General features: G+C 33.3%; 1 protein-coding gene across 2 annotated transcripts in view; it reads right to left on the bottom strand.

Annotated features, from left to right (window-relative positions):
- LOC143195027 (putative JmjC domain-containing histone demethylation protein 2C) overlaps nt 1–13,284 on the bottom strand; it is a 549,561-nt gene that overhangs the window by 413,936 nt on the left and 122,341 nt on the right. For both annotated transcript variants that reach the window (XM_076401869.1, XM_076401868.1), the window contains exon 2: nt 3,953–4,108. In XM_076401869.1, the coding sequence (XP_076257984.1) occupies nt 3,953–4,108 (156 nt within the window). The remainder of the gene's footprint in view (nt 1–3,952; nt 4,109–13,284) is intronic.

Below are 13,284 nucleotides of genomic sequence, written 5' to 3' on the forward strand. Positions count from 1 at the left end.
TCATTTTGTGGATTTTCTAAATGTTTTCGTCGGTAACAACCTCTTTTGGGCGTCCACTGCGTTCACCGTCTTCGGTGCTCATTTCACTGCGTCTAAACTTAGCATACCAACCCTTAATGGTTGATTTTCCTGGGGAGGTATCCGGAAACTCGGCATCAAGCCAAGGTTTGTTTCAACTGTATTTCTTCCCTTCAAGAAGCAATATTTTATCAATACGCGAAATTCCTTTTTATCCATTTTTTTCACGATAACAAAAGTTGCTTCACTCAAAATGCTATAGTTCACAAACTAATGATCCGACAGCTGCCAAATTTATACACGCATCTTTTGAGGGCTATGGATAACTAAAAAACATATGGATTTAATTCTAGTAGCGCCATCTATGTGTCAAGCCGGGGACTTTTCAATTGACCTGTTATAAGAAGAGCATTATAGAAATCAAATGCCCCGTATTTGCCAAACAAATTTATATCAAAAATTTTATGATTATAATTGTAAGATACAGATGTTTAAATACAAAGGTTTGAATTATAAACATTTGATGATTATCTTAAATTTTTAGCCGTTTTGTAGAACGAACAAGTGTATTCGGTATTATATCAAATCACCTTGTAACATACGGGTAAATAAAATAGACAAAGTGTAATTTTGAAATATATTTTAATAATAGCATTGAAACTTATAACCATATGCAACTGCAATACTTTATTTAAACTAAAGCATATATTAGATATCAAGTTCTCCTACTTCACTTGACTGCAGTGACATTTGGGTTCTTATATGGCCTATACGTCAGTATTGTTTGAAATATTTTGTTTGCTTCTTCTGTTTGCCATAGCGCATACGTATCAAGCTGTAAACAGTTTGTACAAAACTTTCTTAAATTGGCTTTTTATAATCTAACCCTGAAGAGATTTCATTGACACTTGTTGAAGGCTTGAATTTAAATAATTTTTTCTTCGTATTTTCAGAATATATGGTCGTTCAGTAGTGAACAGCAATGAATGTTCACCGAGTTCAGTTAGAGGCCCATTTTATTCTGTCTGATTGGCATTCGAATCTTGTACGAATATTTCGAATTCATGCACACTTGTACGACTAAACCCATCACATTATATTAAACATAATTTCCACATTATTTGACTGAAAAAAGAACACAATTATTATTATTCATAAACACAACAAATAAAACAAATGAGGTTTAACGTTAAATGTTATCGATAGTGTTACCTCGATTTTATGCTATTAAACTTTAGACAAAACTTTTTTTTTAAACATAAGGTAGTTAAAATAGTAAATACTTACATTAAAATGGTCTTATTGCTGTGAATGAATTACTGATGTTCAAACTATACCGGCTGACTGGTTCACGCATTGTAAAATTTAACCAGTTTTCTCACTTTTTCAACTTTTTTCATCCTTGGAAGGATATTACACAATTTGGAGTTTTTATCTATAGTCAATTCAAAACAGTAGTGCCAATATGTGTCTGTCTAAAGTTGTAAATTCGTTTTAAGGTCAGACATAGTATCCTCATTTTATTCTATTTAAACAGAGATAGAATGCTGTTAGAGAAGTTCGATCATGCAACCGAAAGAGCCTGCAAAGCTCTCCGTTTGTCAAACATCTGCAAAATTCTTCAAAATATTATAATTAAAGGTTATAAACCGGCAAACGTTGTTTTAACGCATTGCCTTAATAAATTGCAAATCGTCGGGGTTTTTATCGAAAATATGTTTTTGCACGTTACAGCTGCACTGAATATTAGTACGGGCACCGTCACTAAAATATCTCAAAAAATAAAAACAATATAATCTTAAATTCACCAAAAAGAAACCGTGTTTATGTGAAACAGATGATGAATCAAGCTCAGCTTGTTGTTAGCTGTATCAGAGATCAAATACACGAAATGTTAAAACCAGTAAGTAGTTTTTTCAATCGAAACCTAATTTAATACAATTATTTCAGAAAAAACTGTTAGTCTGGAAAGTATCCATAAAAAGCCAAACGATATAGAGCTATTTGAGGAATGCAGAACATCTCTTCATACACTGTTGGGTAATATAGGATTTAAGTGATGTCAAGATAACCCACGAAGGGGTTTAATGGAACTTTCAGAGATTGCTTTTAAAAGAATACAATTTTTAAATACATAAAACAAAATCAAGGAAGAATTATTATATCAATTTATATATTTAAATGAAACATAAATAGTTCAGAATGATACATTGGGTCCCTCATGGCAAGATGATAATAAATATAGTGCAAAGACAACAAAAAGGTAAAGACAATGGAAAAAGGTAAACGTTGGAATAACTATCGATTAGGTTTTGTTAGTCATAACATTTATTAATAATTCATTGCAGACATAGTTCTTCATGCTAGAAACAGGAATGCTTTTATTCCTGGTGCAGAATTGGTGTTGTCCTCTAAGTCCAAGGGTAACTACCATGGAGAAATGAGGCATAACTTGTTGTTGGTACATTTTTGGTTACTGAATGTTATAGCTACTTAGTATTCCTCCCTATCAATACATATTTTGATCTAATTGAGTTGATATGGAGTATTGCAATAGACATTTAGGTCGAGAAGGATATTCAATCCAGAACTGTATGAATTTATGGAAAGAGGCATTGTCGAAAATAACACCTTCAGGTTGTGTGAGCTCGATCAGACACATTGACGAAGAAATTGACAAATAGTAGAATATTGAGCAAAATTTCGATAGATGATGGAAATAAACAGCTTAGTTATTAACGTGATTAGTATTTTTGAAAATGACAGTGATTGAATAAAATTTAATGAATGTTGGTTTATGATTCAATGCTGACAATTACCAAGACAGGGTGATGAAAAAGGAAACAACTACTAAAGGTCACTATACAATTAATATACTGTAATTGTAGAAAATTGTATTACAGAGTGTGAAAGCTTTATGAGCATGTACGTTATTGTTCAGAATATACATGAACATTTGGTTAACATGTACGAGGAAAGAAATAATACTGTTTTGCAGATAGGGCAAATGCAGTAAGAAGAAGGCAGTGATTAAATGTAGTTTTATCAAGAAAGATATATACAGGTAGTAACAGAACAAACTAAAGAGAAATATAGTAATATCATAATGACTTTACAAGGATATATTGTATCGAAAGAAACAAGAACAAAGCGTAAAACATAAATATGCTGTCTAATGAGAGTAAAATACATTACTCAGATATACAATTGTTAATTAGGTGGATTAGGACTTCGGGGGATACCACTACATAAAAAAACGCCTCTAGAACCCTACCTATACTAGTGTGGAAAAAATTTAATTGTATATATAATAAAACAACTCTAACCTATAAATTATTATGTCTGTATAATTAATTGTAGTTTTAAGTTATTCGATAATATATGTATTACATAACATTTTTGTTTTATTATTTTATTTATATTAAAATTTTGTTATATGTCAGAGCCAAAATGTACTAAAACTCAGAGTTGCTGCGGCAATATTGTGACGTTTGGACAAGTCACCCGTGTCACTACTATTTTGAATAGACTATATCTATATTTACATTAGGAAATTTCACAGCATCGATACATATTAGAAAGTGTGAATAGAACAAAAAATTATTAAAATAATGTAAATACAAGATCTTTAAAATGTTTTTCAAAAGTAGTCATGTCTATTTACACATTGAACTGCAAGAAAAGATATGCAAAATAGCATATCTTTTCTTGTAATTTTGTTGAAAAATAGAATCAAGAGCCATTGACATGTAGAAAAGCATATTGTTTTTATAAATCAAGTGATACTCAGTTCAGTCTCGAAGTGAAAAGTCCAACAATGAGGAGTAAACAGAAATAATAGAAGGTCATAATGAAAAATGATTATTTTAAAATTGTTCTTTATTTTATCCATACATAAAAGCACTAGCTATAATAATTAATCAAGAGGACTTACCAGAGCTGGCCAAACGGCTGTTCCGGGATTGAAAGGATCCCTGCGATCAGCCCACACAAGAGCCTGTTCTACCAGGAAAAGGTGGAAAAGATTGTCCCTGTAAATGTTTATCCATTCACGACGTTGCCACTCGACGTCGTCATATTCCACCAGAACCTGCAAATAAATAAATCAGTTAGCAGAAGTTTATGTTAATTGCAATATATCTCGAAATATGTTAACTAGTAAGATAATGTTCACCAGGTGTCAATGCATTCTCAAAAAGTTCATTTTTAGTGTGGGTTTTAGATGTTTTCGAAATTATGGCATATATGTTATATAGGGCAATTAACACTTGCCGGGTTGTTTCGAAAAAAAGTGCATTAATGACTATAACCACCAAATAAAGTTAAATATTATCGACTAATGTCACTACAACCAGTAACATCCAAAGTATTTGAAAAGTCTCATTAAAACATTAAAACCAATTATATATACAAAAAATCTAATACACATCAGATTGATTTTATATGAACAAACATTAAACAATTAACCATCAACACAGAACCACAGAACCAGTTATCTGATATAATTCACTAAATAATTTTCAGAACGCTGGTGCAAGTCAATAAGTAGTTTTTGAAGATGTCAGTGATTTACGAAACGGATATCCATTAGTTACTGGGTATTCTTTTTTTTAAGTAAAAGTGAACTTTTTATTAATTACTTATGTTATACAACAGTATAAAATACAATACTATATCTTAATTATCTTATCTTATCGATCTTATTTTATAAACTGAACTTGACTAATAACTAGCCGTGAATATAAACTTATCGTGAATGCCTTGAATCGTGAATATCGTGCGAACATTTTTTTCTTTTTCCAGGATGACCAAAGGTTCGGAATAGAAATATTTTGCGGGTGACAGAAACCCTGAGTTATGACTGGGATTGTGGTATTTGGTTTAACTACCGGGGTTTCTGGATGAGTATGGATTTGATCAGAATGCTTTCGTGTTCTAAGACGCCAAGGGAGAACCCACATTCACGTTCCTCACACACCATGGGGCATTGAGTAACGTGCGGGCATTTTTGGACTGGAACACTTGGAGTAATGCAAGTTGTCTCTCAGAGACGTAACTTATACCACACCTGTGCTCCGTAGGGGCAGACTAGACGGACTAGCATTTTATACAAAGTCGCTTTTGGAGGATTGAGAATTTGCTTTTTATGTGAAGGAGTTGGAATAGTAGGCTGTACACGTCATTGCATTTTCAAATAGCGTGCTGGATTTGAGCTGACCATTGAAACCTACGGTCGAATTGGAGACTGAGGTACGATATCTTCTGGAGCCAGGGGGTAGGAACTTTTTCAATTTGGAGGCGATATGCACGGAACTCCTTCTTGCAATGGAACAGAATAGCTTGAGTTATGCTCGGGTTAATCTGCAGCCGCCAGAATTTGTAACACGCAATCGCTTAGTTGAGTTGGACATGAAGTCTGTCGCGGATGGCGACGGGTCTGTAACCGGTGGTGAAGGAAGCTGTATCATCTGCATAAAATGGTGAGTGTGATTGTTTATTAAGTGAGAAATCAGCCATGTAAAGGTTGAGCAGAGCTAGTGAAGCACCTTGCGAGACTCGAACGGATATTTGTTGTAGAGAGTAGACTTCATTGCCGATCTTTAGTTGAAAGGATCTAGCTTCCAAGTATAAGTTGATCAGGGAAATTAGGTCATTCGAGAGACCTAGTTGGTTCGTTTTAAATATTAGACCGTTGTGCCGTACTTGATCGAAAACTCTGAATACATCTTGTATATGTGCCTGATGGATGATGGCTGCGACGCGAGCAGCTTGGTGCAGGCTTGAGTGTTTGGCACGGAAACCGAATTGTTCGTCAGGGATTATGTGGTACCCGTCAGTGAAACTATTTAGAGCGTGTAATATCGCTTTTTCGGAAAGTTTGGAAAGTGAACTAATCCGACTGATGGGCCTATAGTTAGAAGGATTTGACTTCGCTTTCTTCTTGGGGATAACAGCGACAAGCGCATATTTCCATTTTTTTGGGAAATGATTTAATCTCAGGATGAAGTCATCTACAATCAAACTGTTCATATGTTATATCAATAAGTATGAATAATACTATTATCCCATATAGTAACTTATCTAATAGTAATTGCTATCCCATAACTAATAGCAATGTACCTTGGGATTAATCTTCGATGTCGATGTATAATTTCGTTGTAAAAAGCATCTCCAATAAAAAACAAAAATGTATTGGTTATTCGGAAAAGAATCTAAATTTTCCGGGCATTATAATTTGCTGCTATATAAACAAATACTAAAACCTGTATGGACCTATATGAGACTGAGAAATAATGTTAACAAGTATTTCAGAATAAACTGCTAGGCTTACTAATAGGAATACTTCTTATTAGGGTTGTACACAGATATTATAGGTGCAAACCAACCGGATTCCAACTGTCATAAAGGAAATTAAGAAATTCGCAACAAGACGTGAGGACTCCACTCCCATCTTTACACCGAAGTACTGCAACTCTTGTATAACACTAAACTAAGACGCAGAATAAAGAGAACCAAACCGTGTGACCTGGTGTAGTGACGAATACTAAATGTAAAAGAAAACGCGCAATTAATACCATTGAAAAGTGCTATTAACTTTTATTTTATTAGAAACTTGTAAGAGCCAATGGGTCTTCCAAGATAAGTACCTAGTTTTAAGTCACTGTTGATACAAAAGATAAGTTAGTTGACAACGACAGTAATAAAATATTAACTTAAAAAACATTATGTCTCTAAGAAGAGTGATGTTTCTAGTGATTGGAGCGTCAGTATTGTCTGTACAATGATTCCAACAAATCGCCAATCATTTCTGTTAAAATAAAATAGTGTTGAAGTAAAATAAAACTTGTTATTTTGAACATTTTATATTTTATAACTGGCGCAGTCGGTACTGACTGTTACATAATACTGTTATCTTCTGAATTCATTCACAAGCACATATTTCATAGACAAAAACTACTTGGTGTTAAAATATATCAAAAATATGGGCTCATCGGGCGCAAATGCTGGTTATCATTAGATAACAAGATACTGCTGTTCGAATCAGTACTTAGTCTTATTTCATATACTATCCAACTATGGGGTATTGATAGCAAGTCTAATTTAGCCATTCACCGGCACCAAAATAAAGTGATACCATTGTCGATACTCTATATTATGTCTCTAATGATATGATATCCCTTTAGAACTCGTAAGGTCTTTAAAATTCAAAGTGTTTCATCCCAATATGCTTGCTAATTAGTTAAATTGCAACACGATAATGAAGTGTGTAGATTAAAAGTCTTAATGCCAACCAATCTGAACCTATATAAACTTATAGTTTTATTACCCAGTGAACAAATTGTTGAACCATTAACGGTAATAATTCAAAAAATCTTGTAAAAGCAAGTTTTATTTATATATATTTTCTCCATATCTTTTTTTAAAAAACGTAAAGAGGTGTGACGTTCAAGGAAATGATAAATCATTCCTAATATTTATGGTACTTGAAAACTGAACTAACTAGCCGGCCTTTTGCAGCTTTTTGTAATTGCAGGATTTATCGCCTTTGCGGATATACAGCAACAGAAATAATTATTATGCATAACGTATTAACTTCATAAGAGTTCATTTGTGAAAATGCTACGCTCAGATATATTTCCTCTTTTTATTCTGTTGATTCTACGTGTCCTGTGCTGGCCAACCTAAGTTGCAACAAATCATAGTGAGTATGTTCACAGATTATACCAGGTTTCTCCGTTTAATTTCATTCTATTCTATTTATTCAATTTGTTGTTTTCTATCTCTTTACTTATTTATCTACCTATTTATCCTTTTAACTTTATATATTTTTTAATTTATTCGTATCTTTCCCATAATTCTTAAATTACTGGAATTTGTTTTTGTTGAAACTATAAAGTATAAAGTATAACTATTTGATAAGTCAAAATTGATAGTGGCCAAATGGGTATTATTTTTAAAGTAGTTCCTGTCGGCTCTTGGTGGCAGTCCACCTAGCATATTTGCCTTTAGCATTTTTCCTTTAAGTGCATTGCACACTCATCATAGTCGGCGTTAGCAGAAATGAGTGCCCAACAGCAAGAGTGTTGCTTATTTATTTATTTGAGATTTTAACTTTGCCCTAGTGAGGCCTACTAACTCTATTGGCAGGATCTCAAGTGTCTGGTTCCTTTGATCTCATTGCACGTCCATTATTGTTAGTATTAGGATAGAAGTTCGTATGTCGCGCGTTACATTCCCTTCGTACCGTTAAATGTTACATTACGTCTTCGTCCTAGCATGTTTATCATTGCTATCAATTATCGCTATTATCCATTAACTGTTATGATTGTCCTTCATTGTTATTAATTACTATGGACTAAGATTGTTGCTAGCCGTTATAATTATTCCGCCATTGCTATTGACTATCACTGTCGTTGTCTGCTATTATCAACATCATACTCCATTACTACCATTACCAGTCGGTACCATTATTTATCGATATTAAGACGTTAAATTACTTTGTTTAAATATTTAATATAACTTTACGCTCTGGGTTTAAAAAAAGAGCCCTACATTCTTTGTATTTATAGATATAGATATTATTACTACTGAAGTGTACCCATTTACTTTTACGACTGTCCAAATAAAACAAAGAAAAACAATCAACCAATCAAATCAAAAGAAATATTATCCTGTCGTGATCGTAAACAAGATCCCGTCTACGGTCAAATAAAATGCTTCCTTCCGAGCGTCACGTCTATGAACTGTTCGCATTCCGAATCGAAAAAATGCCCGCCTCATCCTAACTGTATACGGACGCCGAACGTAAACTTTTACTGGTCTGCACAAGCCAAGGCGGTCATTATCGTCGACATGCGGGCAGGCCATTAAAAATGAACAGGCAGCAGAAGAGAAAAACCCATCAATAATGGCCAGAGAACAAATTACAGGGTAAGCCGCATAAGGAAGACACGAACGGTAGGAGAGAGAGAGAGAGAGAGAGCGACGACAAACCAGCAGCGGTAAAAAAAAACAAAAACAAGCAGCGATAGGCGACCGGATTGCTAGCTGAGAATCGCGCCATCTGACGGTGATTAGATCAGGCGGATATCGTATGGAATAATGTAACATTAAATAGAATAGCATATTTGTGATTTTTTTCAATAATTAGAAAAAACAAAACACACTGATGATCACCCATACTTTGTTGTTAAGTACTTTTCACAATAAGTTTTATTTCAGTGCTGTCCTTAAATGTAAATTTATTTTCACTAAAAAGAACATAATTTTTTAACTCTTACGGTGCGAAATTAATGAATCGGAATCAGGATAGACTCATGAATGTGCCATCATGACTTTCTGGTTAAAATGTCGAAAAAAAAACAAAATAAAACACATATTAGCCATCTGGCTTGGTAGAAACAGTTTAACGGGCTTTTTTGAAATTGACCTTATTATTTAACATTATTTAATGTTAACTATATGCTCGATATTTATTTTTGCAACGATGCAACAAACCCAACATAACTTATGTTACAACGTCATAATTTGACCCCTCATCGTCCGGTAACCTTAGTTACCGACACAAAACTATAAGTTGAGCACCAACTTAATCTCTAAGAAAGAACCTAGAACAGGGACAAGGTAATGGGCTCTTACTAGTAAAATGGGTTAGAGAGGTAAGTATCACTACATAGTATAAAACAAAGTCGCCTTTTCTGTCCCTATATCCCTATGTGCGCTTAAATCTTTAAAACTACGCAACGGATTTTGATGCGGTTTTTTTCAATAGATAGAGTGATTCAAGAGGAAGGTTTATATGTATAATACATGCATAATATACTAAGGCAACATTGCTAATTTTAGAGGTTTCTAACGTGATGTCGTAAATTAACCTATTTTTTAGGCTTATTTAGCAATTAGCAAAAACGCTGCCTAACCCTACGAGTTAGATCAAATTAATGTACTACAGTATTGTACACCATAAAAAGGTCTACAAAAAAGTCCGCGATGGTATATGTTTATCTTTTAGGGATAACCCACATTAACCATTTTTATTGTTTACTTTTTACGTGAGAAAATGGCTTATTTACGAAGCTATTTTAAGCAATACGGCATTAATCCTTATCGAATTAAGTACCTTAAATACAGTGTGCAATTAATATAGATCAATATGGTTCCTTACAGCAGTTCCTTTAGCATGTAAATTAAACAAATTTTCGGAGATATTACAAATTTAAAATTTGCGTTTAAAAATGTGTAATGTAATAAAAATTGTATGAATTTAGATATTCCAAAGATAGCAGGAAATCTTCATAGTAAGTATAGGGGAAGAGGAATTGTTTTACTCCAAATTTAATGCGTGCAGGCCAAGGGCAGTAATGAATGAACCAAAAATACTGGATCGATTTTAATCATGTTTTCATTGAGTGACATAGGCATATATATTTTATGCCCGTGCAAAGTCGGAGCGGGCCGCTATGTTTTTATATACAACGTTCATATTTTTTCTGTAGTGTATTTAATTTAGTATCAGCATTGCACCCGTGCGAAGCCGGGGCGGGTCGCTAGTTGATAATATTTAGTATTAAATTCTTGGGGTTTTATTGGACATATATTTTTTTATATATATTTTAAAGTCTCCTTTTACCAACTATGGATTTATCTGGACTGAGCCTAAAGTTTAACGTGGGCTCCGAACCCACCACGGTGGTTCTCAGCATTAAGCCTACCGACTGACGAGTGACCAACTTTAGAAATCATCCCGGAAGACATCCGCCCTTACCCAGCCTGGTTACTGGCGTGACTGGGATCATTTCTGGGATCAATCCTTGTCGGATTTTACACTGTTACCTAGAACATTCACAAATTTTAAACAATCACAAACATAAATTTACGACCATGCCCCAGCAGGATTCGAACCCGCGGCTATTGCAACAGTAGGGGGACCGTCCATCGCCTTTACCACTGCGCCACCAAGCCGGCAAATGTATTTTTACAAAACAGTAAATACATTAGAATATTACAGAATCGTTTTTCAATATTAATCATCATCATACAAAGTAATATAACAAGATGGTCAATTAATTTTAACAGATTTTGAAGTAAATGGGTTCATTTATGTCAATAACATCCGAATATAACGTTCTACGTAACATAAATTTTATAAAAGTTCTGCCAACAAGCTAAAACTAATTCAATAAAAACGGGTGGGTGTTAATGTTGATGTTCAAGATTTCGATACAGTTAATAAAGAATTTCCTGATCACTCGAAATCATCATGACAAATCCCCATCAAAAAAAAGTTGTAAATCATGCGTTTGTTTGTGGAGCACAAAATACATGAAAAAATGAAATATTAAAAGTTTCCATAGGATACATCAAATATATTGCTTTTTTTCAATAAATGCCATGTAGTTTGAATAACACACAAAAGCAACATAGAGAATTAATCAAGGAACGTAGAGGATCAAATAAAAAACAATTAGTTTTCCAAGACAAATAAATACAATAAATCCCCATTATATTGACCCGCCACTGCGTTCTAAATTCGGGAATTGTCCGCCAGAGCGCAGCACCACACTATAACAAGCAGTCAAAATGGCCGCCGATCGCTCCGCCCCCAACACCAACTCCGCCCAATTGCTCGCCACGTGAAAGATGCCAGAAACAATCAGTCATTTTTGAACGAGTCGTTGCTATAGAGATCCTGTGGCAGACGCCATGTTTTCAATAGTGCCTGGCCTTTCAAGTCGACCGGTGACAGATAACGACATAGAAAATACCGCTGCATGAGGATTCGAATCGAGAGAATGAGGAAAAAAGGGTAAACGACCAGACTTTGGTTTGGTTTTTTCTTGCTGGTGACGGTGTGCGCGCGTGCCAGTGGTGCGATTTTCAGTGTCTGTTTCAGTGAAATAGGGACGTTGTTTCAGTGAGGAAGTTCCAGAAAGAACCAATTTCAATCTCCGTGCAGGTGTACCGCTCCTTTTGGGTTTTTCTTGTAACAGAACCCGCCGAAAAACAAAAATCCTTCACGGCATTACTGGTATGAAAATGACGTATGTTCGGTTGCCTAATGCCACGTAACGTTTTCTTGATAATTTTAGTTATACGACACATACCATTTATAATAAATAATCTACAAAAATTGTTTCATGGAAACTCTGATCAAAATATTACAATAGGTAGAAATAAATAATTATAATTTTTGTCCCAAATTTTATGATTTAAATGTTAGTTCAAAACTATCGACTAGATGGCAGCAGCTGTTATATAAAAACATTTTAATATCACTGACGCAGCCCAATATATTAGAATAATATCTTACACCTTGGTTTTATTTATTTGATTTTCTTCTGATATTTATTTTATATATGTTACAATAATTTATTTATTTACATTAATAGAAAAACACAATTAAACAGTAGATATTTCTTATATTATCTTAATTGATTTAACAATTAACGTCGTGATAATGAAGTTATAATATTGCAACAATTCTTTATTTTTTATCATAATGGTAACAAATGTGCCGTTAACCTCAAAGACGTATAATAATATTTAGATATTTTAAAATGCTACATGTTTAAAATATTGCAGTTAGTATAAGGTTTTCAATTTCATTTAGAGTAAAGTAACATAGTGAATAACAAGCAACAATTTTAAAACAAGACTAAAATAAAAACTATTGAAATGGATGAATTAATAATATAACAAAATTAGACATATGGTTATCTCATTAACATCTTATATAAGTCATGGTTCGTTTTTTTGTTAAAAGTTTTGTTCAAGCTATTATTTTTTCTCTCTAAGGCAATATTTTAAAATTATCCAAGAGTTGTCACCTTTTCGATTATCATCTGAAGAACTGCTGCTCAGTAATTATGCAAATAAACTATGAATATAGTAAAATAATCATCTCAAATACTACATATTTTTGAAAGAAAACAATATATTTAAAATTATAAAAAGATATAAAATATATGTAAATATTCATTATTTAATTTAAAAATGCCTGTACAAAATCGAAAGCCTGTTAATAATATTTTATATCATGTGTGTAATCTGTGTAATTTTTTTTTCTTATACTTTAGAGTATCACTATTACCAAATAAGGATTTATCTAAACTAGACTGACAGCTTAATGAGGGTTCATTTAAAAACATTTATTTCCTTTAGAAATAATGTATTTTTAGAAAACAGTAAATACTTTAGAATATTATGGAACCGTTTTTCAATTTTAATCGTCATATAAAGAGTACGACAAAGTAATATACCAAGATT

Source organism: Rhynchophorus ferrugineus, unplaced genomic scaffold, assembly GCF_030347505.1.
Source record: "Rhynchophorus ferrugineus isolate W39M unplaced genomic scaffold, kcgeb_rfMv2 rfM4, whole genome shotgun sequence".
NCBI classification, from domain to species: Eukaryota; Metazoa; Arthropoda; class Insecta; order Coleoptera; family Curculionidae; genus Rhynchophorus; species Rhynchophorus ferrugineus.